General features: G+C 51.5%; 2 protein-coding genes across 2 annotated transcripts; one reads left to right on the top strand and one right to left on the bottom strand.

Annotated features, from left to right (window-relative positions):
- Nucleotides 1–4,959: 4,959 nt before the first annotated feature.
- LOC142403096 (olfactory receptor 14C36-like) lies at nucleotides 4,960–5,895 on the bottom strand. The gene has a single exon (XM_075489258.1). The coding sequence runs from the start codon at nucleotides 5,893–5,895 to the stop codon at nucleotides 4,960–4,962; it is 936 nt and encodes a 311-aa protein (XP_075345373.1).
- Nucleotides 5,896–14,826: 8,931 nt separating this feature from the next.
- LOC142403095 (olfactory receptor 14J1-like) lies at nucleotides 14,827–19,003 on the top strand. Its single transcript, XM_075489257.1, has 3 exons — nucleotides 14,827–14,972; nucleotides 15,624–15,827; nucleotides 18,046–19,003. The coding sequence occupies exons 1-3, from the start codon at nucleotides 14,827–14,829 to the stop codon at nucleotides 19,001–19,003; spliced, it is 1,308 nt and encodes a 435-aa protein (XP_075345372.1).
- Nucleotides 19,004–25,515: the final 6,512 nt, after the last annotated feature.

Below are 25,515 nucleotides of genomic sequence, written 5' to 3'. Positions count from 1 at the left end.
AACCTCTCCAATTCCTCCTCATTCCTCCAGACTCGGGAGCCCCACACCTAGACACACTAGTCCAGATGTGGCTACACCAGTGCTGAGGTGAGGGGGATGATGATAACTCTCTTGCCTGGGTGGCCACGCTCCTCCTAATGCAGCCCTATCTGCACTTGGCGTCATTAACTTTGAGCATGGCTCAAACTGCTCAACACTGGCTCATATGGCATCCCTTGGAAGGCCAGGCCCTTCTCCTCAGGGTCACTGCTGAGCTGTACAGGTCCCAGCCTGCCGTCATGTTTGGGATTATTCTGCCCCCAAGAAAGGACTCACAGATTCTCCTTGTAAAACTTCATGAGGCTTCTATTGCCAAATCTGAGAGTTTCTCAAGGTCCCCCTGGAGTGAAGCTCTGTTTGGACAGCTTTTAATGTGTTCGTACAGATGGCCCACCAGATTTGTGGTGCCTGTGGTGCCTTCAGATTTGTGGAAGCCTTCTCTTCTCCTAGCATTGCACCTTTGCACAAAAGGCGGACAACGGCATCCTGGGCTGCATTAGGAAGAGCACTGCCGAAGGGTTGATAGAGGTGATCCTTCCTCTCTACTCAGCCCTGCTACAATTTGTCTTGCTCACTTCCCTCAGGGTTTTCTACTACACCACCTCACTCACACTGCAGCCAGAGCTACCCTCCACATCTTCCACCACTCCTGCCTTGTCTTCTCGTGAAAAACATATCCAGGAGAGCACTGTCACCATGCCGGGTCAGGGATCACCTGCCACCTTCCCTGTAACTGAGGTCTTCTAGCAGAGGTCCATGGTCTTCAAAGTCCCCAGTGATTACCAGGGCCTAAAATTGTGTCCCTTCCTCCAGCTGCCTAGAGGACAACCCATCCTCTTCCCAGCCTTCCTCGGGCAGCTCCGTGGTCCTGACCAGAAGACCATTGTACTCCAAGAAGTTAGTGATGCACATAACAGTAAACCTGAGTAGACCCAGGCCTGTGCTGTGCTGTGCCCTATGTACAGCCTGGCCTTCAGGCTGTGTTGTGCAGATGATAGTCAAGCTGGGTTGCAGAATAAATTTGATTGTAGTGAGAAGTCTGCAGGAAGCTCCCACCTGATAGCAGGGATGAGGCCAACTGCATGTCCTTACCTATCTCTAAACCTGCCACAACAAATTCACATGTGAACAGCCTCTTTTGGGGGCAGTAGAAATGGTGACTTGGATTTTTTCCTTCTAAGGAAACACTGCAAGTGATCACAGGAGCAAAAGGGGCTGACCCTTCTACAGACGGGATCTGCAAGACTTGCTGCACCAGCTGACTAGACAGAACTCACCTCACCATGCTCTTCCAAGCCACGTGCCTGCTGCTGGCCTTTCAGCTTCTCGGATAAACACAACCAAACCCTGTGCGTACTGCTGTCCCATCAGGTACTCGGGCAGAAGGGTCGTGACAACCATACCCAAGGCCTCTTCCTGGATGGACCTACCAGGTACTTAGGGAAAGGGATTCCCACAGTCCTAGGGCCAGCCAGGTGCCTTCTTGCTGCTCTGTCAGAGACACTGGCAGATGTGAGCCTAAGAGCACGTAGCCCAACCCTGAGTCAAGGGCTGACCTATCAGCTACTGCAGAAAGAAGAGACCTCACAGCCCTTTCCCAGCCATGTTCCTGCTGCTGGCCTATCAACTCCAGAGAAAGATGGATGTGACCTCACCGCCACCTTCACAGCCTTGTGCCTCCTGCTGGCCCATGAGATCCTGAAGCACATGTGACCTCATTATAGCATTCCCACCATCTCCTCCTTGTGGCCTACGAGCTGGTCAGGAGCATGTAACGTCACTCCTCTTCCAACACCACGGGGCTGCTCTGGGACCTCACGATCCCTGCCCTGCCTTCAAGGGGCCAAACAGCTTAAGTTAGGGTTAGGAGAGGGGATGAAGATGAGGGGGTTAGAGCATGGGAAGGAGGGCTTTGGGGGTTAGGTGTTCAGGTTAGGGCTTAGGGGATAGAGCTCGCCTTTCAGGCTTAGGGATTGGCAAAGGCTTAGAGGGAGGGTTTGGTGTTCTTCTGAGGGTGCCTGGTTCGTGTTTAGGGTATGGGCTGGCTTTGTGGGTTAGGGGGTTTTTCAGGGCTGGGCTGAGGGCTGTGGTGAAGTCTAACATTTGAATACTAGGGATAAGGGCTAGGGATGAGGATGATCAATAGGGTAAGAGTAAGAGGGGTTATGGGTTCTGGCTTTGGTTTAGAGGTAAGGCTGAGGTTAGGGATTAGAGTAGTTGATTCCTGTCAGGTGAAAGGGTGCAATGTAGGGGTAGGGTTAGGACTCAAGGTTATTAGTTAGAAATACGGTAAAGGCCTCACAGGAATGTTTTCACATCAGTGTCACAGTGGCACCAAAATTACCTGAACTCATCTTTCCTCTTCAAGATCTTTCATGTCTGTTGGCCAAACTCCTCTTCCCTCCACCAAATCTCCCATCTCCCTTGTCCCAGCTACTTTGTCCTCCCCAGACGCTTTGTCTTGTTGGGGTCAGGCAGGATTGTAATGGCTTTCAAGACCTCCAAGTATCTGTCTCCACACTGCTGGCCAGTCAGAAGTGACCTCACAGCCAGCATCCAAGAGGACACGATATGCTGCTGTGCTGGAGAGGTCCCTGCTCAGCCACCCCAGCAGCACTGAAGGCAGGCCATGCCCTCCACCACCCCTGACGTACCCTGCCTGCATACCAGCTCATGCTCCAGAAGGGCTCCCATAACTCCTGGGACACATTTCCCACATGGGCGCTTCGGCTACCCCAGTGCGTCCTGGAAGCAGTGGCCACCTCTGTGTGGATGATTGAATCAAGCCCTCAATGCAGATTTTAGGACAAACTTGAAACCTCTGCACAATAGAACTCAATGTAACAGCTGAAAATGTCTTTGTTTCCAGCATTGCTAAGTTTTTTATGAATTTCAATTTTTAAAAATTCGTTTGTATTAAGAGCACCAAGGGTATGTAATAGCAAGCTGATTATGCTCTCTTCTCTATGTAAAGAGTTTTATGCAGCCACTTATCACAATGAATTTTCTTACCAATGTTTCAAATGGAGAAACATTGCTCAGAAGAACTACTGTATTTATATTGGCACATGTTACCTCTCTACTTCTGCCTCTGTCTTTTTTCATAGAATCATAGAATCATTTAGGTTGGAAAAGACCTTTAAGATCATCGAGTCCAACTGTCAACCTAAGACTACCAAGACCACCACTACACCATATCCCTAAGCACCTCATCCAAATGTATTTTAAATACTTCCAGGGATGGTGACTCAACCACTTCCCTGGGCAGCCTGTTCCAGTGCTTGATAATGCTTTCAGTGAAGAAATCTTTCCTAATATCCAATCTAAACCTCCCCTGGAACAACCTGAGGCCATTTTCTCTTGTCCTGTGGCTTGTTTCTTGGCACAAGAGATTGAGACACCCACATCGCTACAACCTCCTTCAGGTAGTTGTAGGGAGAGGTAAGCTCTCCCCTCAGCCTCCTTTTCTCCAGACTAAACAACCCCAGTTCCCTCAGCCGCTCCTCATCAGACTTGTGCTCTAGACCCTTCACCGGCTTCGTTGCCCTTCTTTGGACATGTTCCAGCACCTCAATTTCTTTCTTGTCGTGAGGGGCCCAAACCTGAACACAGTATTCGAGGTGCAGCCTCAGCAGTGCCAAGTACAGGGGGACGATCGCTGCCCTACTCCTGCTGGCCACGCTATTTCTGATACAAGCCAGGATGCTATTCGCTTTCTTGGCCACCTGGGCACGCTGCCGGCATATATTCAGCTGGCTGTCAACCAACAACCCGAGGCCTTATTCTGCCAGGCAGCTTTCCAGCCACTCTCCCCCAAGCCTGGAGCGTTGCATGGGGTTGTTGTGACCCAGGTGCAGGACCCAGCACTGAGCCTTGTTGAACCTCATACAATTGGCTTTGGCCCATCAATCCAGCCTGTCCAGATCCCTCTGTAGAGCCTTCCTACCCTCAAGCAGATCAACACTCCTGCCCAACTTGGTCTCATCTGCAAACTTACTGCTGGTGCACTCAATCCCCTCATCCAGATTATTGGTAATGATATTAAACACAACTGTCCCCAGTACTGAGCCCTGGGGAACACCGCTTGTGACCGCCCACCACCTGGGTTTAACTCCATTCACAACTCTTTGGGCCCGGCCATTCAGCCAGGTTTTTAGCCAGTGAACAGTACGCCTGTCCAAGCCATGACTAGCCACGATTTATTGGATTTTCAAGGGACCTCAGGGATGCTGGAATATCATCACCCTCATGCCATGGCTTTCTGCATGTGTCACTCTCATGTGGCATCCTGTTGCAATGCACAGCTTTTGCAGGCTGTGAGGAGGGCCTGTTCTGTCCCGCTTGCAACCACTGGGATGCCACTGTGGAGAAAATAGGACTATCATCTCAAGTTGCAGGAGACCTTAGAGCTTACACAGGCCTAAGGACACAGCAGGAGAGTGTGGAAGTGAGGAGAGACCAGCACGGAGAAGATCACGTCCTGATGCGGTCCATGGCCATGGCTCCAGGGAAGCAGCAGCCCTGACTCCAAGGTGGAAGTGCCCCACCAGGCAGCGGAGGCAGCTCTGAGGGCCACCGGGCTGCTCCTCCCTGCGGCATCTGGACTTCTGGCTCCTTAACCGCTTCTGCATTCTGGTGCTGTGTCCTCAGCTCCAGAAAGGTTTGAAGAGATGGAGCTCCAACATGATTTTCTGCTGGATTCTTTATTTATGCAAGGAGACTGGTTCCTTAGATATATTAGGATAGTTCCTCAAAAAAACCATATTGAATGTCAAGAAGAAGCGGGATGTATAATACTATTTCATTGCAATTAATATTATCACACCTATAAAAAAGGAATGTAAAATAAAAAAAAAGAACACAAGATAGTCCTGACTTTTCCTGAGATACCCTGGGAGTCATATAAAGAGGATGGATACCTTAATGATGTTGAAACAGTATGTGTTCAAACAGTTTCTTCAGGGCATCCTTGAGCTCCTTGTTCCTCATGCTGTAGATGAGAGGGTTCACTGCTGGAGGCACCACCGAGTACAGAACTGACACCACCAGATCCAGGGACGGGGAGGAGATGGAGCGGGGCTTCAGGTAGGCAAACATTAAAGTGCTGACAAACAGGGAGAGCACGGCCAGGTGAGGGAGGCACGTGGAAAAGGCTTTGTGCCGTCCTTGCTCAGAGGGGATCCTCAGCACGGCCCTGAAGATCTGCACATAGGACAGCACAATGAAAACAAAACATCCAAAAGCTAAACAGGCACTAACCACAAGAAGGCAAATTTCCCTGAGGTAGGCGTCTGAGCAGGAGAGCTTGAGGATCTGGGGGACTTCACAAAAGAACTGGTCTACAGCATTGCCCTTGCAGAGGGGTATTGAAAATGTGTTGGCAGTGTGCAGCAGAGCATAGGGAAAAACAGTGCCCCAGGCAGCTGCTGCCATTTTGGCACAAGCTCTACTTCCCAGGAGGGTCCCGTAGTGCAGGGGTTTGCAGATGGCAATGTAGCGGTCGTAGGCCATGACTGTGAGAAGATAAAACTCTGCTGAAATGAAAAAGACAAACAGAAAGACTTGGGCAGCACATCCTGCATAGGAAATGGCCCTGGTGTCCCACAGGCAATTGGCCATGGCTTGGGGGACAGTGGTGGAGATGGAGCCCAGGTCGAGGAGGGAGAGGTTGAGGAGGAAGAAGTACATGGGGGTGTGGAGGCGGTGGTCACAGGCTACGGCGGCAATGATGAGGCTGTTGCCCAGGAGGGCAGCCAGGTAGATGCCCAGGAAGAGCCAGAAGTGCAAGAGCTGCAGCTCCCTCGTGTCTGCAAGCACCAGCAGGAGGAACTCAGTAATGGAGTTGTTGTTGGACATTTTCTTCCTGTGGGCTTGGGGACCTGTCCAAGGAGGAAAAGACAGTGATAAGTTAGGAATGACTTCTCTGAAGAAAAGCCCATGCCGTTTCTCATAGAAATCCCCCTGCCAGAGCTGAATGAGGAATGAGCCAGGCCATTCCCCAACCCTACCAACTGAAGGACATTCTGCCTGAATGTATAAAATACCGCTTAGACATCTAGTTTCCATGAGGAATCCTCTGGAGTAGGACGCCCAGAGTCGGAGTCAGAATAGAAGTTAACCTGCACCCTCACCCCAAGAGCAAGAGTATGACGGACAGGTAGTGAAACAGGGAAGAATACAAGTATGCTCCAGAAAAATGAAGCACGGAGAGAAAGGCAGACGGGCATGCAGAGAAACCTTCTCCTCATCCAGCTGTGCTCTCCACCTCACAGACAGAGACAACGTAGGGCACTCATTTTTAGCCTGTTTGTTGTATAGCAATTGTAGGACACAGGCACTTCTTCTAGACTGGAGGTCCAGCTGCCAAGGAGTTTACTCACGCCCTGCACTCCGTGGCCTTGGGCATGAGGCTGTGCTGGAGAGGAGCCCACAGGCTTGCTCCAGGGAAGTTGTCTGAACTGCAGGGGATGGCAGAGAGGTGTGCAAGTCACCCTTCCCACAGCATTTCTGGAACAAGCTCCCTGTCCCTCCCTGCCCATGTCTCTGCTGCCTGGAGCTGTCCCTGCCAGGAGCTCTTTCTCTGTCCCCATATCTCCTCCCGGTCAGTGCTCACAGACCCCATCCCACCCGCTGCGTGCTCAGCTCTGCCCTGCAGACACCTCCTGCAGCCGGGCACTGCCCCAGGGCATCTCTGTGTGTGCAGGGGCTAAGGAGCAGCTCAGGCAAGTCCTAACAAGAACTGGGGTCTCCGTACCTTCTCCACAGTAGAGAACAAAGTTCCCATCTCCCCCTGCCCACCCAGCCAACCAAGAGGAGAAAAGTCAAAGCACAGACTGCTTCCCTGTCAGGCAAATGCTACCTTGATGCCTGTCTTCAAAAGGACTCTCTGCAAATGTCCTGGGGGTGGTCTGGAGCTCTGAGCAGCCGTGACCCGCACCCTCTCGACAGTAGAGGGACCCTGCCTTGCTGGGGGTCACTCCTTGTGCACTCAGCTTCTCCCCATAGCGATGTGGGAAGCTCCCCAGGCAGGCTGAGCGCTGACCCTGGCAGGTGGCAGAGTCCCTGCCCTGGCACACAGCCCCTTGGGGTGCAGGGACTCTGCTCTGAAGGACAGCTCTGGACACTCCTGGCTGCACACCCAGCTTCACACTCTGCAGCCATCCCAGGGAGAAACAAGCTGTCATACCCTGGCCCTCTGACCATGTGGCAGGGAATCCCTGCGCTGGAACTCGTCCTTCTCCTCCAAACCAACCATGGGATGTGTCAGCTTTAGGAGATCCCTCCAGGACCTCATGTGCCCTGCCCTGTGGCCAGCGACTTACAGTGTGAAGGGCTGTGAAGATCTCTTCCACTCCAGACTGCCTTTAACCTCTCTCTGCCTCTCTCGTCTCCCCTCAGTGCCTGCAGGCAGTGCCCTCAGCCCTGCTGCGCTTTGCGGAGGAGCTGCTCCTGGGCAGAGCGCTCTCTCTGCTTTCTGCGCTCCCATGGTGCCATAAGCTCCCTGCATCCCAGGAGCCTGGCCCAGCTTATCAGCAGAAGACCAGCCCAAGGCTGAAGTAATCACTGATGCTCCCTCCCTCAGCTGGGCAGAGACACTTGATTCCAGCAGTGGAATTTCTTCTCTTAGAAAAACAGATGGGCACGAGAATCACCTTTTCTTCTCCCATCATGAGACAGGACACCAGGAACGTGACAGGGAAGGATCTGCTTTCTCCAAGCTAGGGGAATGTTTTCAGTTTAGTGAATTTAGGCATTTCATTCTGCTTTGTCGTCCAAGGGCTAGAAAGACATTCAAAAGTCCTTTCTCCATGCCATGTCTCTGCTTTGAAGCAAAGCCTTTGCACACACAAGACCTTGGACACGCGGTACCAGGATTCCTTATGGCAAGAAGGAGCTTGCCTGGTGCCACACCTGGGGTGCTTTAGCCCACATGTGCAGCAATGATCTCAGCAAGGGGCACAGACAGGATAAGCGGGATCTGTTGGTATTGGAGGCAGTGGTGTGACAGTGACGGAATCAATTGGCAAGGCGTGGTGGCATGGCTCAGTACAGCTGGTCTTCAAGGACAGCATCCTCCAAGCACAGCAATAATCCAGATTGAAACTCAGCCTGAACTGGAAAGGCAATTCAAGGGCACCATAATGAGTCTTTACCACTTCAGGAACAGTTAAAGAAGCAACAAAGATACTGTGTGGCCAGTGCTGAATTTAATAAGACCGGTTGTAGATAGCTCTGAGATACTCCATGTCCTCTTTGCCTCAGTCTTCAGCAGGAAGGGCTCCAGGGCCTTTGTGCCTTGAGGCAGGACTCTGGAGGAGAACAACTAGCAGTAGATGAGAACCAAGTCAGGGGCCACATGAGTGATCCACAGTCCTTACCAGGAGGGGTGGCATCCCAGGGAGCTGAGAGAGCAGGATGATGTCACAGGGAGGCCACTCGCCATCATCTTTGAAAGGCCATGGAGACTGGAGGAACAGGCTGATGACTGGGAGCAGCCAGCTATTGCATGCACCTTTCAAAAATGCGCAGGTGATGAGCAGGGGAACTAAAGGTTCTGCCCCCGAGCGTGTGCCCTTGGAGCCTGTTTCTGGGTGTCTGAAAGAGAAGGTGACTGGATTTACCCAGGGTAGATTGTGTATGGCCGTCATCTTTGCTTTCCATGAGGAAGGACAAGATTGCTAGACGTGGAGAAGCAGTGGTTGTCTTTCACCTGAAAGTCAACAAAGCTTTCAGCATCATCCCCCAACAATATTTTTGTGTTTGAGATAGGATATTATGATCTCCATCGGTGCATAAATAGCTGGTTAAAAAACCAGCTGGATGGTGAGGCTCAGAAGACCGTGGTTAATGTGTGGTACTCGGTCTGGAGGTCTCGAGCTAGCAGGGTCCTGCAGGGGTCTGTCCTGCAACCTGCCCTGTTTAACGTGTTCTTAATGACCCAGAGGAGATGAGAGGGTGATTTTTCATAACATTTGTAGAAGACAGCCTATTGAGGAGAGCAGACGCTACAATGGAGGGCAGGGCTGCCATTGCAAGGGACGTAAAGAGGCTGGAGTGATGGACCAACAGGAACCTCGTGATATGCAGCAAGTCCTGACCTTAAGGTGGATGAAGCCCCTGCAGTGATAGATGCCAGGGACTGCCTAGCTGGGTAGCAGCTCTATGGGAAAGGCTGTGGCCGTCCTTGGGTTTCATTAGGCAAAACATGAGCCATCAGCAAAGGAAGTGGCCTGGTTTGGGGTGGGATAGAGTTAATTTTCTTCCTAGTAGCTCCTCTAGTGCTGTATTTTGGATGTTAGTATGACAATAATATTGATAACACGCTGATGTTTTAGTTGGTGCTAGGTAATGTTTACACTGGTCAAGGACTTTTCAGCTTCCCATGCTCTGCCAGGAGCCAAGATTCACATTGATTCACATTGATTCACATTGGCCAAAGGGCTATTCCATACCATATGACATCATGCTCAGTATATGAACTGGGGGGGAGTTGGCTGGGGGGTAGCAATCACTGCTCGGGGACTGGCTGGGCATTGGTCGGAGGGTGGTGAGCAGTTGCATCACTTGGGTATTTTTTCCTGGGTTTTGTCCCTCTCTTGCTCACTTGTTTTCCTTCTCATTACAATTTATTATTATTATTATTTTTAGTGTTCCAATTATTAAACTGTTCTTATCTCAACCCACGAGTTTTCTTACTTTTGCTCTTCGGACTCTCTCCCCATCCCACTGCAGGGTGGGGAGGGTGAGCAAGCGGCTGTGTGGTGCTTAATTGCCGACTGGGGCTAAACCACAACAGAGCCTGTTGTGCGGATTGCTCTGTACAGGGAAAATGCCCCAAAGAGAAGGCGTGGAGAATCACACCGTGGGATCGGGATTCATTCTTCTGGGATTTGCTGACCACTCCAGCCTGCAGGGCCTGTGCTTCCCAGTATTCCTGCTCCTCTGCCTCGTGGTGCTCACAGGGAACAGCCTGTTGCACTCACCACAACGGTGGACTCAAGCCTCCACAGCCCCATGGATTTCTTCCTGAGGAATTTGTCCTTCCTGGAGATCTGCTACCCGTCAGTCACTGCCAAAAAAGCTGGTGGGTTTCCTGATGGAAGATGGCAGGATCTCCTTCCTCGGCTGTGCTGCCCAGCTGTATGTCCTGGTTTTGTTGGGCAGGATCAAATGCTTCTCCTGGCTGCCCTGGCCTACCACTGCTACATAGCTAAATGTGACTGTTGCGTTAAAAGAGCTACTGTCACGTAGGAGTCTGAGGAGTGGCTGGAGGGGGAACCCTCCTGTTGAGTCAGGAGGTTCAGACAGGATCCCCTTGCTTTCTAAACTCCTTCTCAGAGAGGAGTCTAGGTGCGGCTAAGTCCAGTCTTAGTCTCAGACTTGGTCAACGGTTTGTTTTCGAAGGACTGTATATGCAGCCACTCATCAGTTTTAAGGTGACAGCATGAATTTACAACGTGATAAGTCCGGTCGTGTTTAGGGAACTGAACTTCACGATTACGCATTCACTAATAACGCGCTGCACTCCCAGTCTAGTCGTGTTGCATGAAGTATCACGGCCACACTGAGAGTCTGGTCATGTTCAATAACTACCACGGCTAGTTTAATGAAGAGTGCAGTTTATGAGAGCAACAGACACGCGGGTTCTTTGGGTTACCGGTGATAAATTCACTGTCTGCAAAGCACGTGCAGATACCAAGAGTATGAGTGACACTGCTGGCTATAAATGCGTTAACAGATAATAAAGCAACGCTAGAGAGATTTGTAAGTTTTCTGGGCAGGAACTTGGAATAACCAAGTGTTCGACTCTTACCCAAAGGCGTCCCGATGTGGGGGAAGAGAGGCTCAGGCTGTTGCCTGATCCCAGAGGTCGGAGTGGTACATGATGGTGTCTTCCCTAACATTCTCTTTCTCTTAAGCCATTTTATACTATCTTTCACCTTTTGGGTGGAGTCATACTGACCTCTGTTTAGGATTGGTGTACAGTTTTCTGGCTTTGCTTTTCAAGGTATAAGCTGGGAAAATTCAGAGCACAAGCTCAGTGAGGGGCGGTCGCACCTTGGAGGTGGGTAGCTTTTGGGATGGAGGTGTGTTTTGGTATTGTAATGATGTTATAATGAGCAAAGTTCACCAAAGGACAGCATTTTGTCAAAAACGTGGCAGGCTGTTGGCCCAGGGTAGTAAATATGCAGCTTATCAGTTCCATGACACCTTTAAGTTCACATATTATTACAGAGCCTGGCCGCGGCGTCTCCACAGCGCTGCACACTCCGAACAGTACCTTCTTAGAGTCAGCACACCAAGTTCCCCTGGCGTCACTGACGTCGAAGATTACAGGCCTAGGGAACTTCCATGGAATGGATCCCTTGCATGTCAGCCGCATTCCACCCGGGAAGCTTCTTCAATGCTGTACCTTTCGTAAAGCTGTGAATATAAGTTTAATTTCTAAGTAAGTCACCCCCAGCAATTATCCCACATAATCCACCCCGTGGCTAGAGTCACTCAAGCTTCACGATATTTGGAATGCCTCGGGTGTGTCCCATATGCTCTCGTGGTGAGGATTATCGAGTACGTAGACATCTTGTGGGGATATTTGATGAGCCAGACGCTTCACCATGGTCCAACGTCTAACATCCAGCGCGATGGTTAGAATGAAGCATAACGCAGTGAGCATTAGCAGAATAACAACTGGATGAAGCATCTTACTGAGAATTCCGGTTGCGGTTGGCGACCATCCTAGCAAAGTGTCCCACCAAGAGTGTCCTCCATCCTGCTTCACTCGTTCTAAGACGTGATGTATCTCTTCCGCGTCATGGTGGACGGTGACTGATGTCTTATGTCCGTTATTGCGGACGCGTTCCAGCAGTTGCTTCAGGTCATCGTGTTGTAGGAGTTAATAAGTCTTGATCCAGTGTATAGTTAGCTTGCAGCAGTTGGTGAGTTGTGACAGGAGCTGAACAGTTGAAGTTGCAACCCATAATTTTGGTAAAATTACAAACCCAACTATTCGAGTGATTACTTACAGCTACAGTAAGGTGATCTACAAATACAAAATCACAAAAGGTTCTCATGCAAGCGCATCCTTTCCCAATACATACAAGTCCAGTTTCAGGGGCTTCATCTGGTTGTATTTCAAAATGAGAACCATTTTGTTCAGTGTCCAGACAAATGTCTTGGGCTTTGAGGGTGTTACTCTTGCAAAGAAATCCTTGTTGTTCCCATACAACGCACGCTTTCACATCAATAGTTTGCCATTTGTTCCCATTTTGTTGGGCCCATACTCTGTGTTCTAATGGATAGCGTATAGCTCCATTGTGATTCAAGCCCAGCACAATGATTGGGTATATGGCGTACACCGAAGCATTGCGTATGGTTAAGACAAAAGCTGTTGCTTTGCCGTCAGTAGGGTCGTAGGTGAAATGAACTGGATACCACCAGGGTTGGAATTCTTTCTCCAATTCAGTTGCATTATCCCAAATTACTTTTTGAATTTCAGTGGGCAGGGTGCCTTCCTCACCTTCCCGTCTAATTGCAGCTACTGTAGATTGCATCCAGAGTTGAGCTTGGACACAACTAAGAGCTAAAGAAACATTGTTTTGGGTCACAGCAAGTGCATCCACAATCAGCTGGTGGTCTTTCTCCTTTTCCTCTCCCCACTGAGGCAATATATGCGATAAGAGCCATTGGTTAGCTCCCAGAACTGAAAGAGAAGATTGTAAAGGGTGTTTCAGGGCCCTGAAGTCATTGGTTACTGTGGCTAATTTATTAGCAAGTACTTCAGCATCTCTGCTGTTTTGGAATGAAAGTGAGGGACAAGGAGCACTAGTTTGGAGTCAGCCTGTGGCTGTATCCTGGGGGGCAGATAAGATTCCTTGGAAATGAACCTGTAAGAGACCAGGTGCTTTGCTATACGAGTCTCACGGACACAGTCCTGTCCCTGGGAAGAGTGGAAAAGAAACCCTCAGCAACCCAAATGTGCCAGCCAAAGCTGTGACCAGGCACGCTTACAGCTCTGGACAAGTTTTTATTCATCTGGCTGGTGCAGCTTGGGGAAGAGGTGGGAGCTCTGTAGACGGACGAACAGCCCTTTGCCAGCAGCGCATGGGGAAGCCCAGCGGCTGATGGCTGTGGGAGGTGCCCGGGCATTGGAAGACATGTGGCCTTGAGGGGCCACCTCCCTGTGCGGGCCCGTGTCACAAAGGGGCAGTGCTGCAGCACCCGCCCGCTGCTTGTGAGCTCACCTGGTCAGGGCTTGGGATCCTGAAAAGCGGGCCAGTGAAAGCTAGTTGGGCTGAGCTGGCCTTCGGGATAACTCGGCTCCTTCCTTTGCTACTTGTGTGCCTACTTTTTCCAACCATTTCTCGTTTACTGCCCGCTTCTCCTCAACTTCCATCCTCTTTCAAAGGTAATTCTGATTTGACTTTCAATGCAGATCATAGGGTAGGTAGATAGAGGATAAAAGCGTAGGCATGTCTACACCTTCTGAGCTCTAGGCTGAGCTATTACACCTGTCTAGGCTGGGCAGATATGGGCTATGGTTAGAGCTCCTATTTGGCAATTCTTCTTTCTTCACCATATCCTAGGATAGGTGAGTAGGGGGGTGGCAGTGTAGTCTGAGGTGTTGGGCTCAGCCTAGAATGACAAGAAGCCCACCCTGACTGATGCGGTAGGAAGGGAGACAGAAAAGGAGCAGGGCAAAGGCAGCCGATAAAGTATCGGCCTTTGCATACAAAACTCCTGCATACAAGGTGGGAAAGCGTGGGCTGGAGAGCCAGAGGGCTCTGCTGCTAACGCTAGTCACAGGTAAGCAGCAGGTCCTCTTCAGAGAAGGTGGCACGCAATGCAGTCTTTGGAAAGGGCCTTGGTTATTGCTGTCAGTCGGAGTCCTGTGCCAGGGACAGCAGGGCCATCAGCCTGCAGCCTGCAGCAGTTACAAGTGCCACTGGAAGACTTTTGAATGCGGGTGCTGTTGTGGGGGTTGCGTTTGGGGTTTCTTTCAATCATTTTGTGGATCTACAATGATTTCTTTGCCATCAGGTGCCGGGACTGGCGCTGATCTTCTCTTTCTGGAGCGCGTCCTGACATCGTTTGTCACCCAAAGCTTTCCCCTGTGTTCCTGAGAGGAGAGAGGCAGTGATGTCCTGGAAGGACAAGGTGCTGCTGAAAGTGCCCTTGGGTGTGGACATCCTGTGATCTAGGCACAATCTAAATTCCTAGGACTCTTAGAAGACTGTATCGAGAGGGAGAGTAAAGGCTGGGGGAGAGGATAATCAGCAGAAGCTGAGAACGTAGGCCCACAAGTGGAGACCCCAGTGCAATGTGCTTCTTATTCATGCAGTGCCTTGCATCTCTGGATAGAGATGGGACAGAGCTGGCCTCACGGCAGGGGTGGGAATCAGTCACTTTCACCCAAGCACCGAATTCATCTGAGATGCCGCCTGGGGTGTCTGTCACGCACCCGCTCTGGGTGATCATGGCTTTCCTGTAGGTCCTGTGCTGTCCCTGCCAGCCACAGGCAGTTTGGGTGGAGAGCCTTGGCCTCTCGCATGGCACTACAGGCCTGTGTTTGGGCATTCAATGAGCAGCTGCCCTGCGTTAGGTTAGGCTAGGTGGGGATGTGTGAGACAGCTCTCGTTAGAGACAACGGACAGCTAGTAAATGCACCTAAAGGAGGGGAGAAAGAGAAAGACTTCGCTCTCCCTCTGGCCCATAACTGCATTTGGTCAGCTGAACACCTCTAGAGGCGGCCCTGAACAGCGTGGGTAGGGACAGGTGGTGATGTCCTAAATGTGGGCAATTGCCATCATTTCAGCGGGCTTCCTCACCAGGCTGCAGGATGATGCCCCCAGATGTTTCCCGCACCAGGTGTTTGTGTGTGAACTCCTGGTCTCCATCTCCATCACTGACCATGGGACCATAGACAAGGGGTGCAGGTGCCTGTTTTTAACAGGCGCCATTACTGAAGCAGGAGGCATCTCACCTCCTGTGGGTTTGTGGCAGGCATGGGCGGGAGCTGAGGTCCCTTCCAGCCCCAGGACTGCAAATCCGGGATGAGATGCCTCCATGGACTCAGCTGATTCCCTTCCCTGCGCATGGGCAAAGGACATACCTGCCTGCCAGTGTCCAGGTGTCCTCTCTAATGCTGGGACAAGGAAGGGCGATTCTCAGACCTACGTGTGTCTCTGAGAGGAGAAAGGGCACTGCTGGAAAGAAACGTCTCTGCAGAGGTGAGACAGGCACCATGGGTGATTACTTGAGTGTCTTTGCAAGGAGGTTCCTGGAGAGCCCCAGGGACAGCTGGAGGGAGGGCAGGGTGGGGTGGGGGCAGAGGAAGTGAGGTCTTGGGCAGGTCCTGTACTGCTGGGTTGAGACAGGCTCCTGGGAGGGAGGGAGCTGGTGGTAAGCAGGCAGCACTGCAGAGAGACAGCTCTGCCAAGGGGCAGCTCCTCTGCAAAGCGCAGCAGGGCTCTGGGAAAAGGAGTAGGGCAGAGAGAGACTGAAGGCCGTCTGGAGTGGGAGGACAGAGGAGAGCTCAAAGGGAAGGAATCGTGACAGCCCCTGACACGGTAAGTCTCTTGGTGCAGGGCAATGCAGCTGCGGTTCCTGGAAGGCTCTCCTAAAGCTATCACAGCCTACAGCCTCCTAGATCTGTGCGGAGGAGTGCCAGTGCAAGGGCTCCTGTTAGACAAGTGTGAAGGGGTGAAGGCAGGGTGTGCAGCCAGAGCTGCCCAGGGCATTTCAGAGGGGACTTTTCCAGAGGAAGATCAAGGCAGGGGGTACCTTAAAAGGTAAAGATCATTCCTGAGTCTATGCTTTCCATTTCCTGCTGCTGCAGGGAAACAGAAAAAGGTGCTGCTGTGTTTGGAGAGGGAGACTGAGAGTCCTGAGCTGCTGCACTGGGAGATCAGTAGGTCTGGTAGGAGCCAAGGAAACTGCTTTCACCCACTCCTCTACCTCCAGAGAGCACCAGCATCACCTCTGTTGTCCTCATCAGGGTTTGTCTGACCTGCTCCTTACTGCCTGCAAACGGGGAGTTCCTCTCGAGAGTGCCTGAAACTGGGAGGTTTCTTCAGGTCAGGGCTGAGCAGACAGTAGTTGGTGCTGGGGTCTGTGATCCCTGACAGGGAAAACCTTGAGGGCAGAGAAACATTTCCCGGCAGGGATAGCTGCAGGCAGCAGACCCGTGGGCAGAGAGCTATAGGAAACTGCAAGCAGCAATGTCACGGGAGGGAGAATTTGGCAAGCTGCGGGTCATGCCCTCCAACGCAGCCCCCTTCCTCTGAGCAAGACCCCCGGTCTCGTCTCCCACCCAGCAGAGCCTCTGCCCTCAGGGCTGTGTGGTGCAGGGCAGGAGTTGCCTCCTCTGCAGCCGGAGCTCTGGCACAGCAGAGCTGCATCTCTCCTGACACGTGGCCACTTCCCTCTGCAGAGCCAAGGGGCTGAGAGCGACTGCCCTGGGATTTTGCTAGCTGGGAGGTGCTGTGCTCTGCTGGGGAAGGAGAAGGCTTTCCTGATTTTAGGAAACTGGATTTTAGGATGAGGATAATAGTGATAACACGCTGCTTCCCTGCTCTCCAGGTGCACAAGAAACTGGGAGGGGGCACAGCCAGGATAGTTGATCCAAACTCACCAAAGGGCTATTCCATACCATATGATGTCATGCTCAGTACATAAACTGGGGGGAGTTGGCCAGGGGGTAGTGATCACTGCTCGGGGACTGGCTGGGCGTTGGTCGGTGGTTGGTGAGCGGTTGTGTCACTGGTTTTTTATTTCCCTGGGCTTTTGTTCCTCTCTTGCTCGCTATTTTTTTTCCTTCTCATTACAATTTATTATTATTTGTTGTTGTTGTTGTTCCAATGCTTAAACTGTTCTTATCTCAACCCACACGTTTTCTTACTTTTGCTCTTCCGATTCTCTCCCCCATTCCACTGAGGGGGGAGGGTGAGCAGTCGGCTGTGTGGTACTTAATTGCCGACTGGGGTTCAACCACGACACTGCTCTTGGGGTCCCTGGCAATAAGAGTGCTAGTGTGGCACAGGGGTGGGGGTGTTGGGTGCCTGCTCTGATGCTGCCCTGGAGGTGTTTCCATGGGACCAAGGTTCCCAAGGTCTCTCTTCATTTTCCAGGCTCGAGACACTGCAGTCAGTGGCTGGGCAATGAGACACTGCTTCCTTAGCAGACATCACCTTAAGACACCAGGTTCTGCTGGACAGGGAGTGCTGTGGGGCTGTGAGCATCAGCCCAGAAGGGCATAGCTCTCCTGTAGGACCTTGGAGATGTCTGAGAGCACCTGATCTGCCCATGTGGATCAGCATCCTTGTCCTGGCCTCTTCATCCTACTCTGCAAAGCTGTGCTGGAAAGGAGAGGTGTTTGGAAATCTGCACCTTGAACTGGTCCCCTCTGCTCCCAGTCCAGTCCAGTTGCTTTTTCAGAACAACCTCTGTGTGTAGTCCTCCTCCAGCGGAGAGCGGTGCAAGCACAGAGCAGCTGGGCACCAGGCTGATGGACAGAGCAGCTGCCTGGATGGGAGCACTGACGCAGCTTTACACTGAGAGCAACAGTCAGCGCGGGAATTTGACCCTTTCCAAGAACATTTCCGAGGTGGGATGGGTGTCTCTGAATACTAACACACACTGTAACAAGACATATTTGCTGCACCTCATCTCCCACCTTCCTTTGTGGAAGAAAGTGTCCTTCTGAGCTTTTTACCCTCTGCTATAGTGCAGCCCAGGGATCCCCTCCCCAGGAACCCTCCCTCCAAACACACTGGGTGTTGCTGCCTCCATGTGTCATTGCTGTAAAGCAGGGCTGACCCTTAAGGAGCCCATGGGTAGAGGGCACTGCTCTGCACAGCACACTCAGCCACCACAAACCAGAGCTGAAGCCTCGGAGATGCATAACAGTCCCCCAGGAAAGAGAAGCACCCTTAGGTATTTCACAGTGAAGGAATGGAATTTTGCTCAGAGAAGCTTCTCTGAATTTTTCTGTTTTGTCTCCTTTGGCAGTTTCCATGCCCAGAACAGGCAGATGTCCAACGGCAGCTCCATCAACGAGTTCCTCCTCCTGGCATTTACAGACACACGGGAGCTGCAGCTCTTGACCTTCTGGCTCTTCCTGGGCATCTACCTGGCTGCCCTCCTGGGCAACAGCCTCATCATCACAGCCATAGCCTGCGACCACCACCTCCACACCCCCATGTACTTCTTCCTGCTCAACCTCTCCGTCCTTGACCTGGGCTCCATCTCCACCACTCTCCCCAAAGCCATGGCCAATTGCCTGTGGGGCAACAGGGCCATCTCCTACTTGGGATGTGCTGCACAGGTCTTTTTCTTTGTCTTCTTGATTGGAGGAGAGTATTGTCTTCTCACTGTCATGGCCTACGACTGCTATGTTGCCATCTGCAAACCCCTGCACTACGGGACCCTCCTGGGCAGCAGAGCTTGTGTCCACATGGCAGCAGCTGCCTGGGGCAGTGGGTTTCTCAATGCTCTCTTGCACACTGCCAATACATTTTCCATACCTCTCTGCCAAGGCAATGCCCTGGACCAGTTCTTCTGTGAAATACCCCAGATCCTCAAGCTCTCCTGCTCACACTCCTACCTCAGGGAAGTTGGGCTTCTTGTGGTTAGTGCCTGTTTAGTCTTTGGGTGTTTTGTTTTCATTGTGCTGTCCTATGTGCAGATCTTCAGGGCCGTGCTGAGGATCCCCTCTGAGCAGGGACGGCACAAAGCCTTTTCCACATGCCTCCCTCACCTGGCCGTGGTCTCCCTGTTCATCAGCACTGTCATTTTTTCCTACCTGAAGCCCCCTTCCATCTCCTCCCCATCCCTGGACCTGGTGGTGTCATTTCTGTATGCGGTGGTGCCTCCAGCAGTGAACCCCCTCATCTACAGCATAAGGAACCAGGAGCTCAAGGATGTCCTCTGGAAACTGGCCCAAGGGACGCTGTTTCACCAACAATAACCTGCCTCCCCTTCTCTGCACATTTCCCAGAGTTTATCTTAGGGCACGAGTCTGCTTTTTTCTCTGGTGATAATCCTGCTTATGGATAATTTTCTGAGTTCATACTACTTGTCTTGAGGCTTGATCCTGTTGTGTCGGACTCTTGCAGAACACTGTGTCAGATGTGGCATGCCCAATAGCAGCTCTTCAAAAAAACGGGATCTCCCAGGTGCAGTGCCTGAAGGGTGGGCTCTTCCTCCAAAGTCGCTTCCAAAAAAATGTCTGAGGAATTGGTGTTTGAAAGAGTCTGTTCTTCTTGTTTTCTCAATGTTTTGGAGGTTAAGCTCATAGTACGATTGGCTTCCACTGGACCAAATGTTCTGGGTTTAAAAGCTCTCTTCTTGGTATCCAATGGCAGGGGAGATTCTCCATGATCTCCCCATTATCTCCTCAGGTTTCTTCATGTATGACACGACTAATGGCATATTCCAGACTCTCTGGAAATGCATTTGGAAAGGTGAGGAGAGGAGACGATGGGGACTCACCACATGCCCTGGGGTGGGAGTTAATGGAGACACACAAGGTGAAACACCCGTAAAGGTGAAGTCCCATAAAGTAAAGCAGTAAATCTACATATCCATGAACAAGGACTCTGCAGTGCCATGGCAGTCAGCGAGGACTCAGCAGGTAAAGGGAGGGCAGACTGAAGAGACGCAGGAGCTGCCTGAGGAGGCCCAGGGCCAGGACTGTCGTGCTGTCCTGGGGAATGGTGCTGGTGGGAGCAGAGGAGGGGGCAAATTCAGTCAGGGTTGGGGATCACCGACAATATGAATTTAGGAGAGCCAGAGAGTGCCTAGCCCCCATTCCCTCCTGCCTTTTTACCAGCACCTTCCCTGGGGTTCATGCGGAGCCTGAACCCCCTTCTCTGCCCCGCAATGTATGCTGTGAACTTCATAGGAGCTGGGGCCGTGGGGCTAGTCCCCAGAGCTCTGCAGCGGGCTCTGCCGTGGAACGAGCCCAGATAGGGTTGCTCTGTGGGGTTGGGCGGGGGAGAGGGCAGAGGTGGTGGGGGGAGCTGGGGAGGGGGTGGGCTGGGCTGTGCCCAGGACAGGAAAGCACTAGTGGAGAGCGAAGCTCTATGGGTGTGCAGGGCGAGGGCACCCAGTAGGGTGCTCACAGTGCAGAGTCCAGGTGTCATGGTGAAGGAAGCAAGGCACACAAGGTGCAAAAGAGAGGGGTCCAGTCTGTGCCATGTTCCCCGGACACCCTGTGGAAGCTGCCCTGGGAAAACTGTCCCAGATGAGTCCCACACACCGGCCATTTCCATGTCTGGTCATATACCCCAGGCCTTAGGAGGGACTTCAGCTGCATGGTCACCTCTGTCCTCCTCTGGGGCTCAGTGATACCCAACTGCACTGCCAGTATTAATTAAAAGGAACCAGTTTCCTACTGACACTTACCACAAGTCCCATAGCTCTTGCCACTGCTGGTCTCTGAGCCAAGCCCAGACAGCTACAGCTAGATCAGGTGCTCATGGCCTAGTCTCAACAAATATTTAACAACCCATTGATTAAGAACCCACCCACACCTGAGACCTTGCTGCAGTAGTAGGCTAGAGAGGCCCAGTTCCCTCTAATCACTGCTTGTGCTTTAGGCCCCTAACTCCATCTTGGCAGACATCCTGCGGACGTTCTCCAGTTTCCTTTTGAAATGTGAGGCCCGCTGGCTCATATGGCATCGTCCCGGTTGCCAGGCTCTTCTCCTCTGGGCACTCCTTAGCCAGCCAGGTCTCTACTCATGCTGCTGTGCAGCTTGTGAGTTGAGATAAATACAAATAGGCGAAAGAAAAAAGATAAAACCAAACATCAACCAAAACCAACAGGCGACACAAAGGCAATCACTTACCACCTCCTACAAGCAGACTGATGCCCAGGCAGTCTCCCAGCAACAGACACCTTGAATGACAAAAAACTCCTCCTTCTTCCTCTGCCCCAGCTTTTACTGCTGAGCATGACGTCATAGGGGATGGAATATCCCTCTGGTCACTTGGGGTCAGCTGTCCTGGCTGTGTCCTCCCTACCAAAATCTTGCCCACCTCCAGCCTACTCACTGGGAGGGAGCAGAGTGAGAACCTGAGAAGGCCTTGACGCTGTGCAAACACTGCTCAGCAATAGCCAAAACACGGCTGTGTTACCAACACTGATGTAGGCACAAATGCAAAACATGGCACCATGGGGGCTGCTACGACGGAAGTTAACCCCTTCCCAGCCAGACCCAGTACACTTGAACTGGGGGTGCAGAAATGGACACAGTAGTGTACTGGTGGTCTAAGAAGTCATGAGCAGAGGGAGACAATCTCTTCCCTCACTCCTTTGGCCAGGGTCCTCTTTACACACTCCAGGACACTGCTGGCCTTCTTTGCCACCAGGTGGCACTGGATCGTTGGATCACTGCTGGAACGTGTTCTGCCTTCCCCAACACCACCAGTGCCTTTTCCGCAGAGCTGCTCCCCAGCAAGGCAGTGCCCAGACCCTGCCACTGCAGAGTCTTAGTCTATCCCAGGCGCAGGATCTGGCCATTGTCCTTCTATTTCATGAAGGTCCTGACAGGACAGTGATTCTGCCTGTCAGGTTGCTCCTGAAGGCAATCCCAAGGCACAGGAATCGTCCTCCCAATTTAGTGCCCTCGACAAACTTGCTGAGCCCTGCCTCCTCCGGGTCATGGATACAGGTGTTAAACTGCAAAGGGCCCAGGAGAGTCCTCTGTGCTGCCCCACAATGCCCCACTGTGTCCCAGTGGCCTCCAGGTAGGGTATGACCCCTTCACCACAGCTCCCTCAGCCCCATCATCCAACTGGTGTTTTGCTCAACTGCTTGTCTATCCCTCCAGACTGTAATGGCCTAAGATGGGTACAAGAATATTGAGGGAGACCATGCCAGAAGTCTTGCTGCAGCAGAGGTAAATGACATCCACTGTTCTCCCGTCGTACACAAATGGAGTTACTTCATCATGAAACCAATCAGGTTGGCGAGGCATGATTTACCCTTGCAAAGTCCATGCTCATGCTCTTCTCTTTCACGTGCCCAGGAATGTCACCCACGAGGAGTCATTCAATGGATCACCCAAGCGAGGCTGTACAGCCTGTGGTTCCCTGGGTTGCACTTCTGGCCGTATTCAAAGATGAGTGCAACAGTGGTTTCTCCTCACCCACAAGACACCTCGACCAATTCCATGTCCTTTGAAAAGGAATACTCAAAGAAATATTGATCTTGCCCTGCAACTTCATGACCACTCCTCTGCTTGTTACACCGTGTATTTAGTTTCTCTACTCTTTCATATACTTTCACCTGTGCTGATCCAATGACCATTTGTAATGTCATCTTTGCAGATGCAGACTGTCCATACAAAGGCCCTTTCCATTGTTCTCCATTTGTCTCCTCCCCTTAATCTTTGTTCATTCAGATACCTCTCACTTATGCAACTGCTTTAAGCTTCAGGGAGTTAAGAGCTTGCCTGTCTTTCACTAGTCTAATGGTCTCTTTAGCCAACACTTTAGTTATGCTCATAGCTATCTTTTTCTATCTCTCTCTCTAAGACATTTCTGATAAGATTATCCCTTGTGGAGAGGCGACCTCATTAGAGGCAGCTTATACTTAGCATGTGGTTACGGAGTGTATTTTATTGTTTAGGAAAACTGATCATGCTTTATTTTTGTTTCCTTATGAATAGGAAAATTTCTTCTATGCCTGTGTACAGCCAGTTCTCGAAGGAGAGAATGTGGGAAATGGTGCAATGGAGCTGTAACATCCAGCTGCAGAGATCAGTGGAGAAGTTTGATGCAAAGAAGAGTGATGTGAGTCCCAGCTGGCCACTGTCAGAAATGGTGAGCTTTGGGAGGTGAAGAGCAAAGTTCTCCATACAGTGTGAGACCTCAAGGGACTGCTTTTCCTACCTGTCCAGACCTCCTGAGGAGACACCCTGCATCGATATCACTTGGAGAATGCTTCTATCACCTCTTCTCTAAACTGAAACTGAAAAAAAATATTTTTTAAAAGAAAAAAAAAACATTTGTATTAGATGCACTTTGAAATCTTCCTCCTTAACTACTCTATAAAACCTCTGTAATTAGCTGTACAAATCGTGGAGCTTTGAAGAGAATTACAGGAAGAGACATGGCTTGTTAGGGCTTTCTGTATTTTAATGAGCCCCATGGTGCATTTGGTGCTGAGTCCATGGACCTCCGATCCTGAGGGACGATTGAACAAACTGCTCAGGAAGTCAGAAGCAAAACTCAAAGTACCTTGAAGCATTAATGGGCCCCACTGAGGGCCATTACTGACAAAGCCTCCCCATGGCCTTGTTAGAGCAGAGAACTGGAGGCCATGATTGCAGGTAGGCACAGGCACTGTGCAGGCAGCTGTAATGCTGAGGAAAGCCTTGGTTTCTTTTAGGAAGCAGAAAGGCCAAGCCCTGACCCCCAGGCCCTGGGAAGGCAGACCCTGTCCCTCACGCGTGGCTCAGGGCTCTTCCTGGGGGCAGTGGGGTGTGAGAGTGAGCAACGGCAAGTGTAGGAGAATTCTATGACCCCTCCCAACCTCCCAAAGAAGGGGCAAGGACAAAACAAGGTCCAGAGCCTCAAAAGAAAGTTTCTCCTTGTAGGTCTCAGTGGTAGAGGCAACTGCCTTAGCCAAGGGGCCAAAGCCCTTGGTCCTGTTGAGCCTTTCAGCTTTGACAGAGCCCTTAGTCATCTCTGCTGCAGGCTGTCCTATGCTGTCCCATGCCTGCACGTCTTTCCCTTCAGGCTGTAGACACCCATCTTGCTTTCCCACCTAGCTCTCACCCCAGCATTTCTATACCTTCACTGATGTCTCGCCACCCTCACTGCCTTTTCCTTGAAACACAAAGCCATGGGCTGATCCAGACTCCCTCTGGTGACCTCTTACACCACAAGGATACTCTCTGAGTGAGGTTTCTTTTCTCTCGCATCCGCTCTTAACCTTCCAAGCTGCGCTTTGTGGAGGTTTCCTTCTCTTCCCACTACCAAGAAAAGCTCCCTTATCTTGGAAAGCACACTTCAAGTAGTTGCAGGCTCCTACTATAGAGCCCTGAGCCTCTACTTCACCAGGCTAAAGAAGCCCAGGCCTCTCATCTTCTCCACAGAGGCCCCAAACCCCATCCTGGCAGATCTCCTCTAGAACCTCTCCAATTCCTCCTCATTCCTCCAGACTCGGGAGCCCCACATCTAGACGCACTAGTCCAGATGTGGCTACACCAGTGCTGAGGCGAGGGGGATGATGATAACTCTCTTGCCTGGGTGGCCACGCTCCTCCTAATGCAGCCCTATCTGCAGGTGGCCTCATTAACTTTGAGCATGGGCCACTGGCTCCTATGGCATCCCTTGGGAGGCCAGGCCCTTCTCCTCAGGGTCACTGCTGAGCTGTTCAGGTCCCAGCCTGCCCTCATGTTTGGGATTATTCTGCCCCCAAGAAAGGACTCACACATTCTCCTTGTAAAACTTCATGAGGCTTCTATTGCCAAATCTGAGAGTTTCTCAAGGTCCCCCTGGAGTGAAGCTCTGTTTGGACAGCTTTTAATGTGTTCGTACAGATGGCCCACCAGATTTGTGGTGCCTCTGGTGCCTTCAGATTTGTGGAAGCCTTCTCTTCTCCTAGCATTGCACCTTTGCACAAAAGGCGGACAACGGCATCCTGGGCTGCATTAGGAAGAGCACTGCCGAAGGGTTGATAGAGGTGATCCTTCCTCTCTACTCAGCCCTGCTACAATTTGTCTTGCTCACTTCCCTCAGGGTTTTCTACTACACCACCTCACTCACACTGCAGCCAGAGCTACCCTCCACATCTTCCACCACTCCTGCCTTGTCTTCTCGTGAAAAACATATCCAGGAGAGCACTGTCACCATGCCGGGTCAGGGATCACCTGCCACCTTCCCTGTAAACTGAGGTCTTCTAGCAGAGGTCCATGGTCTTCAAAGTCCCCAGTGATTACCAGGGCCTAAAATTGTGTCCCTTCCTCCAGCTGCCTAGAGGACAACCCATCCTCTTCCCAGCCTTCCTCGGGCAGCTCCGTGGTCCTGACCAGAAGACCATTGTACTCCAAGAAGTTAGTGATGCACATAACAGTAAACCTGAGTAGACCCAGGCCTGTGCTGTGCTGTGCCCTATGTACAGCCTGGCCTTCAGGCTGTGTTGTGCAGATGATAGTCAAGCTGGGTTGCAGAATAAATTTGCTTGTACTGAGAAGTCTGCAGGAAGCTCCCACCTGATACCAGGTGGGATGAGGCCAACTGCATGTCCTTACCTATCTCTAAACCTGCCACAACAAATTCACATGTGAACAGCCTCTTTTGGGGGCAGTAGAAATGGTGACTTGGATTTTTTTCCTTCTAAGGAAACACTGCAAGTGATCACAGGAGCAAAAGGGGCTGACCCTTCTACAGACGGGATCTGCAAGACTTGCTGCACCAGCTGACTAGACAGAAGTCACCTCACCATGCTCTTCCAAGCCACCTGCCT

Source organism: Mycteria americana, unplaced genomic scaffold (assembly GCF_035582795.1).
Source record: "Mycteria americana isolate JAX WOST 10 ecotype Jacksonville Zoo and Gardens unplaced genomic scaffold, USCA_MyAme_1.0 Scaffold_104, whole genome shotgun sequence".
In the NCBI taxonomy this organism is placed as follows: domain Eukaryota; kingdom Metazoa; phylum Chordata; class Aves; order Ciconiiformes; family Ciconiidae; genus Mycteria; species Mycteria americana.
This window is presented reverse-complemented; position numbering and strand designations above follow the sequence as displayed.